The sequence below is a fragment of the Thunnus thynnus genome, chromosome 12 (genome assembly GCF_963924715.1).
Source record: "Thunnus thynnus chromosome 12, fThuThy2.1, whole genome shotgun sequence".
In the NCBI taxonomy this organism is placed as follows: domain Eukaryota; kingdom Metazoa; phylum Chordata; class Actinopteri; order Scombriformes; family Scombridae; genus Thunnus; species Thunnus thynnus.
The window spans coordinates 18,319,933-18,341,622 of record NC_089528.1 but is presented as its reverse complement, the minus strand read 5'-3'; the positions used below and the strand labels follow the sequence as shown (position 1 = coordinate 18,341,622).

General features: G+C 39.5%; 1 protein-coding gene across 2 annotated transcripts; it reads left to right on the top strand.

The window, feature by feature from the left end:
• The first annotated feature begins 1,876 nt into the window (after positions 1 to 1,876).
• klhl14 (kelch-like family member 14) lies at positions 1,877 to 21,097 on the top strand. Of its 2 annotated transcripts, none has more exons than XM_067606047.1 (9): positions 1,877 to 2,085; positions 7,207 to 8,107; positions 10,065 to 10,186; positions 14,449 to 14,538; positions 15,175 to 15,253; positions 16,189 to 16,379; positions 18,136 to 18,294; positions 19,391 to 19,548; positions 19,717 to 21,097. In XM_067606047.1, the coding sequence occupies exons 2-9, from the start codon at positions 7,230 to 7,232 to the stop codon at positions 19,855 to 19,857; spliced, it is 1,818 nt and encodes a 605-aa protein (XP_067462148.1). In that variant the 5' UTR covers positions 1,877 to 2,085; positions 7,207 to 7,229; the 3' UTR covers positions 19,858 to 21,097. The 2 variants fall into 2 exon arrangements, with proteins under 2 accessions (XP_067462148.1, XP_067462147.1); XM_067606046.1 differs by lacking the exon at positions 1,877 to 2,085 and adding an exon at positions 4,124 to 6,322.
• Positions 21,098 to 21,690: the final 593 nt, after the last annotated feature.

The following is a 21,690-nucleotide window of genomic DNA, read 5'->3' as shown; positions in this document are numbered from 1 at the left end:
GTCTACAGTAAATTCCATACAGTATTTATACTGTAAAGTAGGTTATTAGGGTGTGTGTTCCTTTAAAGTTTAAGTAACTAAAGCATCTGTCATTCAGTCATACTGTACAGCCTAACAATACACTGGAACTGTGTGTTTGCCCAGGTGAGTCTTTAATGTGGAACTCCACAGAAAACATGCCAAACAAATTCATCAGAATAACAATACGTGTTCCTTGTGTTTCCACACTCGTTTGATTTCAAAGATATTTATCTTAACAGGATAATAATTTGTGAAAGTCTCTGACATTTGTGGCTAGCTAGCATGATAATAAATCCATGGCTTGGAACATTTTTTAGTTAATTAGAGTCAATCAATCCAAACTTTGCTCACTTACCGGTGTGAAACCGGAGTATAATGAGCAGAAATCAGCATGGTGATTGGAAAACACAAATTACAGCTGTTAAAGAGAAACTCATCCACTTTTCTTCCGTTGAAGCCAATGCCTGCTGTGAGGATTTAAAATTAGCATGGCATTCCTTTAATGGATGTTGGGGGAATGTGCTCCTCTATAATTAAAAAAAACCCTGTTAATATCCTCATAGGCTAAAATAAGAGAGGTTAGTATGATTGCATGACATCTCTTTAAAAGGACATATTGGTCCAAAAAATGTCTGTATTTATATTTTATATTGAGACAAATGTTTATTTCCGATTTAAAACACTGCAAAAATATTGACCTAAATAACCTAACTGGATGTACCAGGTCATATGCATACATACTGTATGTGCTGTTTATGAGATATATTAGGAATGTTATTTCCCTCTTTATCAGAAATATGAGCAAATGAAGTAACACTACATAATGGTGTGTGACCATAGCAGTGAGGTGGTCAGCACTGCTGCTTCAGTGAGATCATGTGGCATATTAATGAACTTGTTTGATATACAGTATATGGGACACTCTCTGCTGTTAAAGGCTGTGTATACCTCCGTGGTCAGGACTGCATTCATATTATTCTTGATATATCCCATGCACCTTACATTCATGGTGTAATGACGTGAGTAATGACCTGGCGATGTTAACAGCAGCCTACAATAGGACCTTTATCTGATCTAGGCTCAGAGACGCTAGTATGATATGACCTGACTGCTAGAGGCCACAATGTGACCTCGCCGCTGGATGTAATTTCCTCTCAAGAGCTCTTGGAAAGGGAGAGCTTATGTTGTTGAGCTCATGTCGTTGGGGCTGGTAACAGCAGCTTGCCATTGTATTAATTATTGTCAGGGAATCCAAGGGGTGTAGATAATACAGAATGCACTGGTTGGTCCCATTTGTTTCACTTGTCAGTGGAGTGAATAATTGGGAGTGCTGACCATATTAGACACAGAGAATTTCTAAAAGATACGACTCAAACAGTTGCAACACAAAAGTATGGCTTGGAAATTAAAAGCTTAATGTCTGAGAATTTCAAATCAGTATGGAATAATTTGCTGGCTTCCCATTGCCAAAGAAATTTACTGAAGTTTAACTCTGACAAGAGCAATTCTGCTTCACAGTGAACATACTGTTTTCGAATATTATGCACAATTAGAGAAACTGTGTTTATTATATTTTACATTTTATTTGTCAAAGAAAGATTATAGATGTATAACAGTGTATTTCTTTTGTTAAACATAGAGCTTAAAATCATGCTGCATTTGCTTTTCTGATAGGTGTCAGATATTTTGCACCCCAACTTTACTCTTTAAAGGCTTGAGAACATTTGATACAGTTTTTAGTAGAGGGGGGTTGCTAATACAATGGGGCTCATCTTGCAATTCTCCCAAGGAATAACTATCAGTCCTGCTACAGCAGCTTCAGCGTCCCTAGGTGACCGCGCCACTGAGCCCGTGCTCGCTCCATCGCACCCCACTCCACGCCTGCTGCCACCCTGAAGGTAGATGCATCACGCTGGGGAGACTGCGCAACAGCAGCCCCCCCCCCACCTCTCTCTCTCCCTTCAGCCCCCAAACCTCCTCCATGGCACAGTGGCCTCCTGCGGCCCCTACACACTCCAGGTCTCCACTATAACCCCGGTCCCAACAGTCCAGACTCTCCCTCAGGTGAGTCTCCATACCACCTCCATGTCTCCTCCCACCTGAACTGCACAACTGGTATCCTTTTGTCATTTGAGAATGCCACACACACACATACCGTAAACACACACACACACACACACGCTCCTGTGCTCACTCTGGAGGGGACACCGCCTGTTCCTTTCTGCTCACCTCCCGGCTGCCGGCTGACTCTCTGAGCCGTGTCTGCGGTGGCTACGCCATGTGTGGGGATCTAGGGGTTTAAAACAGCAGGCCTCCCATACTCCCTGAATGGCAAATATAAGAGCTTCCAATTTATTACACAGTGGACGTTTTGTGAATCATCTCTGACTAACTTTGATCTGAGATGACAAGTATACGCTAATCAGTCCCGGTATTGAAATACATATTTTAAAAAACAATTAATCAGGTAATCGTTTGTCTAAACTTCAGGAAACTTAAACTGACCCTTTCACTTCATCCTCACCTATATAAATTTAACATATGCTCCAAGTTAACTCATTTGTTCCCTTCATGATTAAACTACTCTCAGGAGATTATGTATAAAACAATTGCCACAGACAGTTAAAGTAATAGTTTCCCAGACTCTGAAGCGGCAACTCCCAATCAAAATCCTCTGATCCCCTAAAATACTGTGATTAACTGTTTCTACTCTTCAAATACACAAATCAGTCTGATCACATTATAATATCATTTCACACAGATAATTGTCAACTCTTCTAAGATCAGATAAAATACAGGGTGACAGATGCTGAATCAAAGGAAAGCTGCTACTGTTAAGTGGGATTGAAGGGGGGTCTTTAATTCAAACCTACCTGCGGAAAGCCTTATAATATAGTATTTACTGTAACCTGCACTTTGCATTAATTTTGTCATTTTAAGAGGCTGCTAACAGCATTTTTAATATTCTTTAACAGGGGGGAAAAAGCCTTTAAACTACAACACTTTCACTAACACATAAATTACAGCTTACACTTTATAGGTTGCTATACCACACCACACTTAGTTAACAAAATATTTTACAAACAAGATGATATCACCCTCTCCATGATATTAATATGATATGTTCTCTGATCTGTAAACAGCTGGTTATCTTGCTTTTCCACGATAAGAGAAAGTGCTGAGGATTTACGCTTGGTGAGCACATTTGGGCTGAATCTTTCACACGTCACAAATTGCAGATGGGAAGCAGTGATCTTGAACAGCCGATCACATTTCCGTGACCATCTGACACCTTCCATTTAGGAAAATAATACTTTCTATCTTAGCATACCCCTCTGCAGCAGCCAGCAAAAAGGAATTATGCCTGGTAGACTTTGCTATTCACAACTTTGGAGCTTCTTTTGTTTTGTCTCATTGCACTGATTAGATTAAATGTTCACTTTTTAATCAGTTATCCAAGGTCACAAAAATGTCTGCTGTTTTGTTTTGCTTTATCTGTATGTGCTGTTATATGTACAGAATTGCAGTGTTAAAAGCAATGTGAAAGCATATTATAATGTAAGCATTACACATAAAGTTGTGTAGTAACTGAGGGTGATTCAAGGAGCTTATTATATCATTGCACTGTATAAAGTAAGGGCAGTGGCTAGGATCATTGTCTACCTTTATTTAGCAGTTAACTCCTTGAAAACTAAGTGAAAAACAGTATATAAATCTCATCTAACTGTTGTTATTTACTGTAAAAGCCTCCTTTTATGTTTACTGGACAAAAAAAAACATGCTCAGACTTTTTGCCCATAGAGATAGATAATGGTATCTGTATAATATGACAGATAAATATGAGTCGGGTTAACTGGTACAGAGAGTTGTAAATCACTGTAGTGTGATTCTTTGTCTCAAAGGGTTTAATTAGTCTAGAAATTCTTCTCTTATCTGATGACCCCCCACCCCCCTCCTACCCCCCCACCCCCCCCCCCCGCACACTGCAACAACTTACAACCATAAACGCCCTGCAATCTGAAGACCAGTGGCCTCAGGAGACTGAGTTGCTACAAAGAGCTGAAAGAGTTGGAAATGGTCATTTTATTGCGTTAGAATAGCTCGCTCGAGACTTGGGTAATGTAGTGCTGAGTGCTAGTAAAGATAACAGTATGAGACTCCGAAGTGAAATACAGCGAGCTACTGTAATGCTCCGCAGTGACAAGTCCCTTTAAAAAAATAATGGTAGCAAACAACAATACTAAACACTTTCTTAGTGACTCTTTACTATTACTGTATAATAGTGATGGTGATGACTGTTATTTTAGATGCACAATCTAATCAGACAGCTCACAGAGTTCATGTAGAGTCACTATGTTCACTATAACTACAAGTGGGGGATATGCAGGCTGCGTTCTTGTCAAATACTCCAACATCATCACAAAAAAAAAAAAAAAAAGCTACCTATATGTGGCCAGTTACTGCTTGACGGTAGCCTGGTGTTGCTCTATTTCATAGTACATGAACAAACCCATTTATCCCTATCTGTCATTTCATAACTTGTGAGGTATCTGTCACTTCTGGTCCCACGGGAGTCCTGTGTGTTAAGTTTTTTTTTACTCTAATTGAGCTCTTTATTTAATTGACAGTTTATTCTGTCCTAATAAGTCATTTCAAACAATTTTTGATTGGATTTGTGAGTGTTATTTCGCTTTGTTATGGGGAGGATGTTGTCGCTTTCTAACCTGCTAACGATTAGGATTACATTACCTGATTTATTCATGTACAGGGTCATAGGAAGGATACGGTCTTCATTTAGATAATAAGATTAGATGTCTTTGTTTCTAAGTTTTTAAATGTCAGCCTCAGGCAGGACCTGGACAGAACTGAAAGGTGTTTGTCTGCTGTAGTTGAAGTCAGCCTGAAGTGATATGACAGTAACTAGATTTATAACTCAAGACTGAAACCTTGTGGCTCACAGCTTTTAGTTTGTTGCTTGCTTGTGACAGAGTGCTCGATGTTATTTTATAAGGTTAAGCGGACATTCATATAAGACAACTAGGAGTCTCATTTTGACTGTGCGAGCCATCGATCAGGTTGTTTTAGTGGATTAAGGCCGGTCATGTAGCTGAAAGTGTGCAGGCATATGGAATCTGAATATCCAACCAGGACTTTCACATACTGTACAACACACCTCTGTGCACTGATGGATGTTGTATTAGGTTTCAGCCCTTTGTGTTTTCAGGCCTGCAGCTAGGCCCCTGGGTTGTGAAACACTGAACTGATCAGACATGAAAAAATACTGCATGTTATGTTTGACTTTTTTCTATAACTTTAAATCACTTTGGGCTTATGCTGTGTGTCATAGTGTATGTGACTTGATGCTTTTCTCACATGGAAATGTGGGGGAGAAAAAAAAAAAGATGCTTAAATGCAACATTATAAACATAGTCTGGACATTATGGTGCATATACTATATATGATACAGATGCAAAAAAAACTTGAGTTTGTGTAGAGCACCTTCTTTTGAAGGACTAGCAGGAGCAGAATGAGATGAGGGGTTATTTTGGCGATGGAGATTAAGGCAGGGGCTTTTTGTCATTTGTGCGAGACAAGCCATTCATCCATCCAGTTCACAGCCAAAAAAAGGCTGGTCCCAGAAATTAGCAGTTTCAGCTCAGCAGCAAAGTCGTCGGGCTGTGAAGGCAGAGAGAAATTGACTAATTAGCAATGCGCACTAAAACTTGACGGTTCTCTCTATAACAGCGAGGGAAAGACTCGGTTTTTCTCCCCCTTTCTCTTTTCTTTCTTCCATAGATGTTTGAAATCGCAGTCATTTACGCTCGACAGTTTTTACAATAGCCTTGAGCCATAATTTTGCGAGTCTCTCCAGCATCCATACCCCTGCATGGTCTCTCTCCACCGGCCATGCACGACCGTTTCTCTCCCCAACCGTGGATTTCCTATTACTCTCGTTACGACTCACTGAGCCCCAGGCCCAAGGATAATGATGTGTTGTTTCTTGGTAGCATAATTTGTCACACGTATATTTCTTCTTCTTCTTCTCTTGCAGAAAGCACAGCTCCCTCTCACACACTCACACACTTCTTGTTAATTCAGAAGAACAAATGATCAACGTCAACAAATAACGTGAAATAGTGACTTTATGAGTTGGAATCAATGGTTATTTTGAGACACCACCGACCATAGACTTTAAAGGAAAAAAGGACATTTCTTAAAAAAGGAGAACAAAGGAAATTCAAGTCAGATTATTGGGAACCTGAAGCTTACTTTCTTTTTTTTGGTCAAGAGCTGAAGTCAGGTAAGTTTGGCTCCTTCTCAGGCAAGCTGCTCACATCATTTAGTTGTGACAGGCGCTTTTAGTGAATCTGGCGACAACGTTACAGCACGCTTGTGTCAAGTTTACACACATTACGCACATAGAAATAGCTTTTTTGCGCTGCAGAAGAAACAATAGATAACGTATATTGCATTTAACTTTACCGAAAGCTGCATTTCAGTGGATATTTGTCGATACTCACGTCCGCTTAACTCATGCAGGCTACCAAAAAAAAAAAAAAAAAAAAAAAAAAAAAGCGAAACGCACCCGTTACTGCTGCTGACGGCTCGGGAGACAAACTAATTGCTTTTGTATGACTCCGTAAACCTGTGCCGATGTGTTAATGTCCTCATTGTTGAGGGGGGGTGTGCAGCAAGATAGGAGACGGGATAAAAGCGTTTAGCTGAATGCTGCATGTTATCCGTCCACCGTAGCGGTTTGCCTCTTTTTCCTTATCCGACAACTTCAGCCGCGGTTACCGGAGAGGGGGGGAAAAGCGCCGCAGCATCTCCGTATCCTTGTTTTGTTTTGACAGCGCCCTTCAAACCCCCACACAGACAGCCTCCATTTAAATCATCTTGAGTAAAGAATGAATAAGAGTGGCACACTGTGGGAACTACTGCGTTTTTGTTTGTTGCTTTACGACCACAGCTCAAAGTTGAAAGCGACTGAAGCCGTGTTGGATGTAGATTGTCGCCGGCAGGCATGGCATGACGATTATTCCCCCGCTGGATGGACGGGCGATCTGCTCAATAACTTGTTCCCGAAATCGTTTTCTATTGTAATAGTTGACTGATAGCATCTGCGTGTGTTGTGCTAATAAATGACCTGAGGTAAATGGCTTGCATGGTTTATTTGTTGCCTAGGTGGCGTTCACAGTCAGGAAGTCATGTCCAGATCGGGTGATAGAACATCCACCTTTGACCCAACACACAGTGACACCCTGCTGCATGGGCTCAATCTGTTATGGAGAAAGCAGCTTTTCTGTGATGTGACTCTCACTGCCCAGGGACAGCAGTTCCACTGCCATAAAGCCGTGCTGGCATCCTGCTCCCAGTATTTCAGGTCTCTCTTCTCCTCCCATAATGTAATCAACAACGAGGGGAGCAAAGGAGACCAGGGCAGCAGTGGGACCCCCTCATCCTCTCCTGATGACAAGCTGGTGACCCCCAGCGCCAGGCCCATCAATAACCTGGTACTCCAGGGCTGCTCCTCCATTGGACTACGATTAGTGCTGGAGTACCTGTACACTGCCAACGTGACTCTTTCCCTGGACACAGTGGAAGAGGTGCTGTCAGTCAGTAAGATTCTTAACATCCCCCAGATTACCAAGCTCAGTGTGCAGTTCCTCAACGACCAGATCTCTGTGCAGAACTACAAGCAGATCTGCAAGATTGCCGCACTCCATGGACTGGATGAGACCAAGAAGCTGGCCAACAAGTACCTGGTGGAGGATGTGCTGCTGCTGAACTTTGAGGAGATGTGTGCCATGCTAGATGCTCTGCCACCCCCGGTGGAGTCAGAGCTGGCTCTCTTCCAGATGTCAGTCCTCTGGCTGGAGCATGACCGGGAGACTCGTATGCACTATGCGCCGGACCTTATGAAGAGGCTGCGCTTCGCCCTCATACCTGCCCCAGAGCTCGTGGAGAGGGTGCAGTCTGTTGACTTCATGAGGAGTGATCCTGTGTGCCAGAAACTACTCCTGGATGCCATGAACTATCACCTGATGCCCTTCAGGCAGCACTGCAGGCAGACCACAGCCAGCAGGTGAGGAAGAGACAGACAAACAATACAGACACGAGTTCACCCACACACACAGAGCACTGAGCTATTTGAGAGTGAACAAATTAAAATGCAGAATTATATGCCTCCCACTTGTTAATTTTGAGCAAATTGCTGACTCAAGTGTAGCCCACTCACTGGTCACACTGCCTGTGTAGTCTGGATCATGTAGGTGGTCACAGGTGTGAGATTAGAGGCCCAGTTTTGTGGTGTTTTCCTATAAAAGAATTCCAGCTGCCACAGGGCTTGACCTACTCTATGCTACACTTTATCCATAATTACCAGGTTACCTTATGTTTTAGTGAAGACTAAACAACTCTTTATTTCCTCACACATCTGTGTAATTGCTCTCTAATCAGTGTAGACAAGATGCAACAAACTAGATAAAGGTTATGCATTTGATTTGTGGCAACTCATGAGTATAATTTGAAATGTTGTAATTAAATTGTTACTACAACCACAAGGTAATTACATAATAATTCAAAGTACAATGACACCCCAGGTATGGATGTTACAATGAACAAAAATGTAATACAATCAAAGGGAATTTTGTACATTTGAGTGTGTATTATACTTGAAAATGCAGGATTCATTTACAATAAGGGACAATCAGATGACGCTCCTCATTCAGGTTAGATGCACACGTCTCACTCACAGAAATAAGCCACGCTGCACGGCTTGCCTCCATGTTTGTCCAGATCAGCACTTTAAGGAGCTTGTGAATAGACAGATATTGTCAATAAGTCGATTGATTGACGGCGCTGTTGTCGGGTTTTGTTAACAGAGCTGACTGGAGTTAGAAAGTCGTGGCTGAAGATCTTTTGAATAGTGATGGCATCAGTGTTTTGAATTTATATATCTGTGAACAGAGAGAAAAGTAAAGCTGTGGCATCAGAGAATCTCTAAACCTGAAGTTGAAAATCAAATTTTTACACAAAGAATCCGAACATGGAACTGTTTTACATGCATCTAATCCCACATTATCCCAATAACATATCTATTCCCACATATGGAACCTAAATGAGCAAGGAATCAGGAATCCTCATAATTAGTTTCACATGCCACTGTTTCTCTCCTCTCAATTAATCACCATTATCTATGTCCAGGGGCTCATTTGCATATGAATAACCCCAAAACACTTCCGAGTGGGCCAGTAGCAGAGAGAATGTACCGAGACGACGGTGATTTACCCAAGCATAAAAAAGTACAATATGAAAAAGGAAAAAAGGGTGCATCTGAATAAAAAGGCCAGCTACTCTTAATCTTTTTTTACTGGATATTGTGATTAATTGGTAGATTTGTGTTGAAATCCATTAGGAGCCAGATAATGGTCATTAATGTACAATAAAGTGTGCGGCTTTGAGGTTATATATCATATACAAACAGCAGGAAATATCTCACAACTGGCTTAGAGATGTCACATGAATCATCGCAGCCAATGAAATGGAGACATTGTATAGGCAGGTTTATGTACTCAATTGTGCTTTTAGCCTCTAGCATGGCAACCCCGCAGGACCATCGTCGCTTCACAGCTAATTGAAAAGATATCTTTAGAGCGAAATAACTGTTCAATAACACATCAGAAGGATAAGTATGCTGTTGAGCAATTTTTTGTTAATTGTAATAAATGTGGTAACATCCTGTATTGCCTGATTAGTAGTCTCAAGTTCAGTAGCTGTAGGAGCATTTATTACTTTAACTATACATTTATTCTTAAGTTCATTCACTAATTGATTAATTAATAGAGTGAGTATTTGCAAAATGAAAAATCAAAATATGCTAGGGAAGAGGTGTTGATGCTATCCAACGTAATTATGTAAACTGTGGAATTAAAGGTGTGCTTTTTGGGGGCCTTGAGGTGTTTTATGTCAAGTCTTGATACCTGTTTTGTTGTTTTTTAACACTTGTTCACACACACACACACACACTTTTGACATTACAGAATCCGTTCCAATAAGAGAATGCTGTTACTGGTGGGTGGTTTGCCTCCTGGACCTGATCGTCTCCCAAGCAATTTGGTCCAGTACTATGACGATGAGAAAAAGACATGGAAGATCCTCACAAGTGAGTAGCAAAGACCCTGCTTTTTTTTTTTTTTTTTTTTTTTAACCTGAGGCATCTTGTGTTCGTGGCTTTTATGATGAGGAATAGTTGTTCCTATGGATGACTTTAACACAGGTTAATTTCCACGGAAAATGAGGGAAGGAGTTCCCTAAATCCTTCAGGTAATAATGTATCACTATCACTTTTAATATAAGTTTTTAATCAGAGCGTGACTTCACAGCACTGTGGAGTTTCATGCTCGGTTTCCCTTGTTTTTGCTGAAATATGCTGGCAAGATGCATGATGAGATTTACTTGAATCTAATGATTTATTGTGGCAGAGATAGAACAATAATGAATGGCATCTTTTCCTGAATAGCTTTGAAATGCAGCGTGATTATTCGTTCACATTGATCAATAAGTAAGATTGAATTACCCCACACATAATAATACACAGCATGGAATTAGCCTGTTGACCCAGTGTCACTATTGATATTGGATTTAGATAAGGTAAAGCAAATGCCAAATAGACAGTAAAGGTCAGTCGGACACAGCGGCTGTAATGTTGATACAAACATTAAAAAGCTTATTTATAATTATTTTGATCGACTAAATAGAATATCTTATGAAAAAACAAACAAAGAAGAAGATAAAGACATATTCTATAACCTTTAGGGATTTATACTTTATGATAATGATCCCATGATGTCATATTGAAGGCAAGTTGTCATAATTCCCTCTGAAAATCTATTCTGTTTAAAAAAATGGCAGCGTCTATGGAGAAAATATCCGAAGCCTTTGCAAGGAAACACATTCCTACAACACACATCTCTGGAAAGTGTACCATACTCTTTTTTCTTCTTCCTTGTCTTCCTTGACCTTTTAAGGCACACCACTATATTGTTGCCATATTGCAAAGGTCAAACAAGAGCTAATGGGAAACCATATTTGTCCTTTGCATCATCATTGCTGGACATATTGAGTTTTTGTCCTTTGTTTTGGTTGGAGCCATATCTCAGCAGTGTCTCTTCATTCATACATATTAGCTATAGGTCTGTTTTCTGTCAGTTTATATTCTCACTTTATGGCACGAGTTGTTTTATTTTTACAAATCTGGTATAATGTTTCTATTTTTGGCTCTGAAATTCACAGACGAAGTAGTTTGGACATGGTTGCTGTCCATGCTCGAATCATAACATTTCTTGGCAGTCGTCTGGTATTTTAGCTCATGTTTGTCCAAATTTATCAGGGTGCATTCCACTAAAGGAGGCATTCATACACAACAGCCTGAAGCTCAGTGGTGTTTAGATTGTCGTTTTCTCATTAAATTCACACTCATGGGTATAAACTGCAACAAGCAAAAGGTCAATAGGGATTTCCATCACTCAAAACTAAAACGTTAACACTCAAATGGTCCGTGGCCAAGTGGAAGGACAAAACTGCAAAATCATCCCCTTAACACATCAGTGACTATCTGATGTAGCTTCCACACATTGGATGTGGAATAGAAGATTATTAACATTCAATCATAACTTTTCAATGAGGCGAAACCTGAGAGGGACAGCCTTTGATTAAGACATTCATCAACACAATTTGGGAAGAATTTGATCCCCCTCGTTGTGTCAGATATACCCACTGCTCGCTGATTCCAGTGTAAAGTTTGCCATCTAGTGTACTCACAGCAGCGTGGACGAACACAAGACAAAGGCAGGCACAGGGCTCAGAGCTGGACTGTTCTGTTTCCCTCTTTAAACCAACCTGATATTAAAATCCCACACTTTGAAATGGACCTCATCTATGCAGCACAGCCTAGAACAAAGGAATTCAGCTCAGTGGGATGCAATTGTAATGGCATTAAAGGCACGTCAGAGCTCGAGCGGCAGTGGTGCATTAGCTGTGGAGTCATTCAACCGACCCCGACTGTGCCTCTATGCAGAGGTTTCTGACTCCCTCTAGTGAGCCCTAGAGCTCACTGTAGACTGGAGTGATGGCGTCCATCTCATAGAGGACGTGCTCGTCCTTCCCTCCTGTGGCTGTTCACCCCTGGGGTTAGTGGGAGATTTAGGTGAGAGGGGACAAACAAGTAGATGAATTTCATGTAGTTTCTCTCACAGTAAACTCTCAGACAGTGTAGGGAGAAAAAGAAACAACATGCTTTATTTTTTTTCACTGCACAAAGCTATTATTGGAGTGGTGGTAATTATTATAGCCTGGCTAAGCTCCCACTGCTCACCTGTATCTGAGGCACCTGTAGAGGCAGGGCAAATGCCCCAAATCCTCCCACAGTACTCTCCATACTGTAGCGACACACTGTAAGGCGATAATCTCCTTTTCACATGTGCACGAGATGATTTTTAGTATGAGTACAAGTCGCTAGACATCAAATAAAAAGCCGCCCATCCATGTCCTATATACTGCTGACTGAATGATAATGTAAATAGCATGTAAGGGAATTTGGCAGTCATATGGCACTCGTCTTTGAGGTGCACTGGAGGCAGGCAACCTAATCCTCTCGTTCAAGATAAAGCTGTGTTTCGTGTATGTAGTATTAGTTGCTATCTGAGACTCCCCTCCCATAGAGGAGCGGCACATGTCAGCCAGCCAGAGTGAGATTGCAGGGAGAGGCCAATTGGAAAGAAATGAGATTCAAGGCTGTCTAATTTTGCAGCAACTGTGATCCATCAGGCGGTGGGGAGGTGACAGTGGAAATGACTGATGGAGACAGACAGGTGGGCTTTAACATTTCACTGATTTGTGCTCAAAAAGCACCGGGCCTGAGATTTATTGAGTGAACACGATCATGTTCATTATGACTGTCACCTAAGACCATTTCTCTACATCTCAATGGGGTCACTTCAGCAAAAAAGAAGATGGAGGAGAGGAGGGGAGCTCAAAAACATACACAAGGGGAAAATCCTCCACGAGGGGTCCTCCTGCAACTGTGGGCTCACGGCTGTGTTTGCTATCTTGTGCTAACACGTGATGAACAGCATGATACACTAAAGATGCATGTGCCGAATGTACTTAATATACCATCATATTAATAGTTGCCACAGCATATTTTTAATGCTAGAAGAAGAGACAAGAAAAAGTGTTTCACAGTGAGATTCAGTCCATACAGTCTTATTGTGAGGTGAGTTAAGTCCCCTAAATGGAAAATTCTATAGATAGATGATAGATAGATAGATAGATAGATAGATACATAGATAGATAGATAGATAGATAGATAGATTATTGAAGTATTGTCATGACAATCAGTAGACCGTTTAATTTGTTCCTGTTTTGGAGTCAACAGACTTGATTCCCCACAAGAAATCACTTCCTGTAGATGGATGATTGGAAGGTTATAATATAAAGGCAATGATGAGGGTGAATAAATGCTATATCAGTGACTCACACTGAGGATTGTGAAGTAGATGTTTACCTGTGTCATTATGGTTCAATCACAATTTAATCTTGACACGAAGGTATGTACTGAGAGTAGAAATACTAGTGATTAAAAAGTTCAGTGCCAGATAACGTTCTGGAAATATGAACCTCATTTCATTGTGACCAATATCTATTGTCCAGTCCAGTAGACCTACATCAGGGATTGTTTTCAGCGTTGTTCAGCCGCCAATGTAGTTTTATAGACCTTTATGTTTTTAATATGTTTTTTTTGTTTATTTTAATTCTAAGAAAACAACAGAATTATAAAACTAGGATTGTATCTCATGTCATAACAGAGTTATAGCAGCTTTTGTTTGTACAAAATAAAAAAATAAAAAAGACTTATATACGCAAATGTATGTTCTGTGTGTTGCTACCATAATTGAGATGTAATTGACAGGTTTTCATTTATAGTGGGACGTCATGGTCAAACAGGCTAAAGCTGTTGAATTAAAACTGTTTAAACTCACAGGACACATGTTTTATTTACATCATGTGTTATTTTTGGGGGGTTACAAATGACCTACATAACCTGGCACAGAACGAGAAACAGCAGCCTTGGTTCACATGCCTCTCTTCACATGGGGTTATTAATCGTTATCAGCCGACATAAAATCATGTTTATAGGGATTTACATTAGCTTTGTTCTTAAATTGTTATCTACACTAGATTTATGAAAAATAACCTAACAGTTGTGATGCAAACTGTAAGAGAGAAAACATAATTCTTCCTCAGGGGGCCAAATATTTAGTTTGAGGGCCAGATTTGGTCCACAAGCCTCTATTTGCACACCACTGACCTTTATCATTCTTATGTCGTAGTGATTGATGCCATTGATTTTTGTGTCTCGTCTAGTAATGCCTTACAACAGCGCCCATCACTGCGTGGTGGAGGTGGAGAACTTCCTGCTGCTGCTGGGCGGAGAGGACCAGTGGAACCCCAACGGTACTGTAACACCACAGACTGAACGTCTTCGCTTTCCAGTGATTCCTCACATCAAATTTGTCAGTGTTTACTTCATTGAGAGAGCACTCTGAGTGACTTTAAACCCATCAGAGTTAATGTAACACTTTAGTAGTTTCAAACACTCATCCCACAGCCAGATCAGCTCTGAGTGGACAAACAACACTCCAAACACTCCAACACAGAAAAATAACTATTAACGCTTAAATACTTGTAGTGTAGAACTGTTAAGAGTGCTTTTAGTGAAATGGTAGTGACAACCACCAAAGTAAGAAACAAAGACTGTAAATGATGAAAAATCTGTTTCTGTCTTTTTGCTCTTATTTGACCGAGTATCATAATAATACAGCTGCTGTAAAGTCAACACAATGGAAACACACACACACAACAAATTATCCTCCAAAATCAGATCAACTCTAGGATTAGAAAAACAACAAGACTTCAATCAATACTTCTGAGCTCTAATGGCAGTGAAAAGCAGCACATTGTGTGTGACGTTTATATTTAAGAGAATACCTGCACAGTCCACAGTTGTGCATTTTACTGATATGTTGGCAATTAGTCAGCCAATCAGATCTGAGCGCTTGTCATTTATCTTGATTTCTTTCTGTTTTGCAGGAAAACACAGCACTAACTTTGTCAGCCGCTATGATCCCAGATTCAACAGCTGGATACAACTGCCTCCTATGCAGGAGAGGTGAGACCATTTTTTTATTTGATTACAGATTAGCTCATTTTTAACTCTTTTTAAACTCTGCTGTATTTATTATTAGCATACACTCACCAGCCACTTCATTAGGTACACCTGTGCAATCTAATGAAATCCAATACAACAGTTCTGACATGGTGTTCCTAATATTTTGTCCACTTCATTAACATACATGAGGGGGGCAAAATATTAGGAACACTTTTCAATATACGTACACCACCACCACCCATTACGACCTCAATAATAAACATAAAGTTGAAATATCAACTTTCTGACAATGTCAACAAAAACTGAAAATGTATAAACTTCATAAATGTAGAATTTATAGCAGAGCTGTTGTATTGGGTACATTAGATTGCACAGGTGTATCTAATGAAGTGGCCGGGGAGTGTATATATTTTATATTGATTGCTAATGCAGAATTAACTTTTGTTTAAATATACACAAAATGTCTGATTGCCAAAAGGAAATGCTGTATAAACATCTGATGATGTACTACGACACTGGGGGGCGTCTCAGGCAGAACTGCTCAAACCGTATTGTATTTTATTAAAGAAAACAAATATGAAAATATGATTAAAATTTAATTATTAGATTCTTTATTAGCATGTTATTATTAGAATATCTATGAATCATGTTTTTATGCACATACTAATGTGAAATTTTGTCATTGTATTTGAAATTCTACTTTTTTTTTTATTTTACATTTAAAAAATGGTTTATGTTAAAGTGAGCACAACCATAGCACTGGCATAAAAACACATTATTGTCGAACAGTTCATTATTTCAAATCCAATGATGAAGGATCATTAGTAGCTGTGATCTGTTTCCTAAATGATTACCACACTAACTGTGGAAAAGCCTTGAATGAATCCTATCATTGCTGGTTTAATGATGTTGTCTGGGTGACACTTCCTCCTCAGGAGAGCCAGTTTCTTTGCCTGCCGCCTGGATAAGCACCTGTACGTGATTGGTGGTAGGAACGAGACGGGCTACCTCTCCAGCGTGGAATCCTACAACTTGGAGACTAACGAGTGGAACTACGTGTCGTCTCTGCCGCAGCCTCTGGCCGCCCATGCAGGAGCAGTGCACAATGGGAAGATCTACATATCAGGTCAGGAAAGATCCTGTCATTCAGTCACAGTTACAATCATGTCTTCTTTTACCTTAAAAACACTTACTGCAAACAATTTCTCTTCCTTCTACTGCGTACAGTTTACATTACATTTTTGCAAAAAGGTACCAAGTGTTAATTGCTCAGCATTTTAAAAAAAAGATAAATACATCCATGAATACATACATTTCTATATTATAAGTAGACTAACATCAAGTAACAGTATCAGTCTTTATGATCACAGCTGGAAAATGTGTTACGAGTAAAACAACATTAAACAAAAATGGGGATTTATTCATCTTGTGTCGTGCCCAACTTTAGTGGATCATAACATATCAGGTATGGAATTAGTGTTTAGATGGTCCGGTTCAAGATGAGACCAAACTCTTCTATGGATGTCAGTTTTTGAGCAACAACAAAGACTAAAATGTGGCCTGTAACAGACTAGGTAAACCTTGTTTTTAGCCTAGCCTATTGCCAAAAACACCTTTTTGCTATGTTGTAACACATCATAAAAAAATAAAAGTCTAAGCTTTACGATAGGTTTACAAGGAATCACGTTATAAAATAGGTTTTTCAAAAATTATGAATCACTGCAACCTTGAGAGGTCCTTGAACATGCAGTCATAAACGTGCACAAAAAATATTAGACACACACACACACACACAAACACACACACACACACGACCAAACACATGATCCCCTCCAAGCTTACGCCTGGTGGAGATAATAACCACATATTCAGACCCATGTGCAAAAACTGTAAAAGTGTCCATCATACCACATAGCTAAAAGAGCAAAATCTTAAAAGTGACATCTTATGTTAAATGTTAACATAGTCAAAGTATCGCAAACTGGTTAAAAACAAAGTACAAAGACATTAAACATAGTACTGTCATCTTGTGTTACACAAATTACTCACGATGGGAACAAATTATCTCTAGATGTTTGTCATCCTCTGACCCAGCACCCTAAATCACCAGTCTAAGGACAGAATTTCAAACTCTCTCTTTAATGGATAGACAGGAAAATTAAAAATGGCATTTTCTCCCTAAAGACATGATATATGATATATGATATGATGATAAATACCAGATTTAAACATGTTATTTGATTGCCACTTATGAAGGTTTTCAAGTTTGTTCTTACTGCACAGTTTAAGGTTGCCTGAACACAAACGCTTTATTGTGCAACAACTCATATATAACTTCTATTCAACGTCTATACAATACTTCTACTTCTTGAAATCTATAATCATTTCTATTATTTTAATGACATTTAAATCAAGAAAAGACTCATCACATCGACCCAGAGCGTCTGACTGAATCATCCGTTAGCTTCATGACGGGACCATTGTGTTGTGCACCACATCAGTCATTAGATTATAAAACTAAAAGAAGGGAACAAAGACACCAACCTTGAGTGGAAACAGTTATTCAAAAGAGCTGGATGGAAAAGGAGCCATTAACTCTATAAAAAAAACAACCAAAACACGCACATATACGTATATACACATATCTATCCAGCAATACAAAGAGCCAATAGGTTTCTCTGTAAGCACATGTGGATGGAAACAATACTTATAATTTTACCATGTGAACCCTGGTAATGATGAGGTCCAGCGCTAAATCAATACATTTACCTCCTCTTGACCTAGTTTTTAGTAAGAGCTACCATTGATCAGTGTACACAAATGTGTAATACATGAGCAGCCAGTGTGTCCAACTGTACGTTTGCTGCGTTTACCTGTCGCAGGTGGAGTGCACAATGGAGAGTATGTGTCCTGGCTCTACTGTTATGACCCCATAATGGATGTGTGGGCTAGGAAACAGGACATGAACACAAAGCGTGCCATTCATGCCCTGGCTGGAATGAACGACCGCCTATATGCTATTGGAGGGAACCATTTGAAAGGTAAGTACTCGAGCGTTTCAGGAAATGAACGGAAAACAGGTCAAGATTTATACTTTTTTTTTTTTTAAACTGTATGAAAGAGATGCTGCCATTATGAGCAGGCGACCATGACCTTCATTACACCGTGCTCCCTTTAGTCCCTCTTCTCTTTCACACTTCATCATTCAAGGTACAATATGAAAAAAAAAAAAAACGAATTACAGTTATGTGTTGCACATCCTGAATGCATAACTGAATGCGGCCATTTGAATGGGAATCATGAAAAGCTGAACTAATGTATTTGTCTTTGAAATACAGTCTTTCAGTGCTCTGTTTAATTAAAAAGATGTGATGTGAATTTATAAACCTGGTCCAAATCTGTGGGGTGGATGAAGGTTCATTACTGTCCGTTTTAATGTAAAGAACACTGAGTTCACTCGTAAGAAAATGCGATATATAGATAAAATTACCTTGTCTTGTCTTCATATTGGGGCAAGGTCTTGGTATATGATCATAAACATGCTTCAGAGGCCTTGAGAGGCAAAATCCAGATATTTCATCTGTTAGTTTTCTCTTGTATTTACCTGCATGTCATATTGCTATCAGTACACTGACTGAACAGGCAGCATATTAAACTGGATCTATAATAAAAGGGCCTTTTAGCTGCATGTGATACACTACATTTAAAACTTGATTTCATAATATTAAATATTTAAAACTGAATATGCAACAAAGTTTGGATGTGATGGTGTAGTTTGTGCAGATTTGATTAACAGTCGCCTGGCAACATAATCAAATAACCCTTCAACTGTCATCAGATTTTGATTCAAATGTTGTAAAATCCTGATTGGTGCAACAAAACATGCGACATTTCCTTTTTCCAACTGAGCCTCGTCCACTTCAAACAACTGAGAACAGCACAGACAAAAACACAAGTACAGAAACCTCTCATGTAAAATAACCATAATTGTTGTCAGAAGATGTTGTGGTCACGTAGGAGCTCGTCACTCAGTTCTCAGGGTCCTTAACATTTAATGTTAACCTAAACTTACAACGACAGGGCCTGTTAACTGCACTGACATCCTCATGTTTACATACTTCTCTTCTTCTCTCGCAGGTTTCTCCCATCTAGACGTCATGTTGGTGGAGTGTTACGACCCAAAGGCCGACCAGTGGAACATCCTGCAGACGCCCATCCTGGAGGGTCGCAGTGGTCCTGGCTGTGCCGTTTTGGATGACAGCATCTTCCTCGTGGGGGGCTACAGCTGGAGCATGGTATGTTCTTACAGATCAGATTATTTTACATTAAACATATCCTTGCTGTTTGTTGTTTTTTTTTACTATGTGTGTTTTTATTAAACCAAGTTTTTCCACATCACAGCTAGAAACCCAAACAGCACCAAGAGGAATGAAGACAGTGACTGAATTTTCTTTTCTCCTCAGGGGGCCTATAAGTCTTCTACCATCTGCTACAGCCCAGAGAAAGGAACATGGACAGAGTTGGAGGGAGAGGTGGCGGAGCCCTTAGCGGGCCCAGCCTGTTCCACCGTCATACTGCCTGCCTGCCTTCCCTTTAACAAATGACAACTAATCCGACCGAAGGGCGGCGAGGGCGTGGAGTGCCACAGCGATTGGATGGAGGACCATCAATAAGCAAAACAGTTGTCAACAATTTTGTGACAAACCCCGCAGTCAGATGACTGTCGGGTGTGTATAAATTATTTTTTTACAGGTTTGACCAGAGCACTTTCGTTATTCCCTACTGACGGTTTGAGAAAAAAAAAAAAAGAGACAAATTGTGTAACTCATGTATTTAAACTCATCTGTGTTCTGAGAAATGGTCGGTTTCATATTTGATTTTATTTAAACTGATTGTAAGTGTTTTTGGCTTCTCTTCTATAGCACGCATAGTGTTGAACTGAATTATAGCTTTCAAATCCATTGTATCTTGTATTCAGTAGAGGCATAATTCCAGCAAAATGCAGTGTTGTTTCACGGACTGACAATGGGAGAAAAAGTGATCAGTCCCAAAGTATCATGGGGTTAAACTAGGGCTGGGTGAGTTACATACATAATAGTGATTATCAAAGTGTATAAATATTCTTCATCACTCATGTTGTTACTCTCTTTTTCTCTGGCTGGATTGTGCACTTATCCCACTGTATCACAACAAAAACTGTTTTGTTATCGTTCTCTAGAAATGAACATATTTATGTGTCCAAAGTGGGAACATTTCCAGAAAAAAAGTCATGATTTAACTGACATGGTATGAGTAAAAATACACTGTAAAAAAAAAGAAAAAAGAAGACACAATAACATAAAGATCTTTATGAGGATCTGTCCGTATCACCCAGCCCTAACTTTAAACTAATTAACTTTTACACCCAGGCTGAAGTTGTGTTTCTGTATAACTTGTCGAACAGAGATTTCCTTTCAGGTTATCTGCTCGACAGAAAAAAATCTTGCCAAATGTTTGTGGCGGTTATTCTTCATGCTGCAGAACAAAACAATTTAAGGTTTACCATTGATTCTCAATATTTATATGACGCACTAATGTTCAATGATGGTACAATCAAATTTTAATTGCTAGCCAATGTATTTGTGGGTAGCATGTTTGGGTAAACTGACGGAGAGGACTTCGGTTTGTTCTCCTGTGCAAGTTAATGTAAACAGGCCCGTTTATGAGGCCACATACAGCAGCATTACGGGATTTTAATCTTCCATGTATGAAAAACAAATGAGCATACAGTGATCCTTAATGCACTAATAGTGAACTTTTAATTCAGCGAAATAAAGTTCACTGAAATGTAAATTAATTAATGTACTGTGTTTTAAAAAAAAAAGAAGAAAAAACTATCTTCAGTACAAATGAATCCAGTCTAGTCTACGTTATTCAGTTCAAAAAGTTGACTCTAAATATTGATGCAGTACCTGTCGGACTCTGTAAAGGTTTGTTGAGTTCATTCTTGTACATAATCGCTTGCAGTGAAACATTTTTGTGCACTCAACCTTGGATTTATTCTCAAATCCTGTTATGTCCTTTGCATTTTAGAATATGAAAATAAATTGACTCTTGATGATTAAAAACACCTCATCCAGTTCTTTGATGTTTCGGACAGAGAATTTGCTCGGCCAGATGTGAGCAGCAAGATGAAACAAAACTTTCTTTTGAGATAATTCAGCAGCTTTAAATATCATTTATTTCCTCTGTTTATATAGCAGCTCAGAGTCACGACCCTTCACCTTTCAACTTCATCGCCCTTGAACAGTAATTCTTCTCACAGCCAGATGAAATAATCAATATAAAACTGATACTGAATTACATAACATGTACTGTATGCTCACTGTGCTAACGCTAACCTGATGAAGTTACAAAAGTTTAACTAGACGATTGGTTTATGACAAGGAAACATGTTT

Bases quoted from the DNA above. Each gene is read 5' to 3' on its own strand.
- klhl14 (XM_067606047.1), top strand. From the start codon at position 7,230: ATGTCCAGATCGGGTGATAGAACATCCACCTTTGACCCAACACACAGT. The intron at 10,187-14,448 runs GTGAGTAGCAAA...TGTCTCGTCTAG, and splicing joins GACATGGAAGATCCTCACAA to TAATGCCTTACAACAGCGCC. The intron at 14,539-15,174 runs GTACTGTAACAC...TCTGTTTTGCAG, and splicing joins GGACCAGTGGAACCCCAACG to GAAAACACAGCACTAACTTT.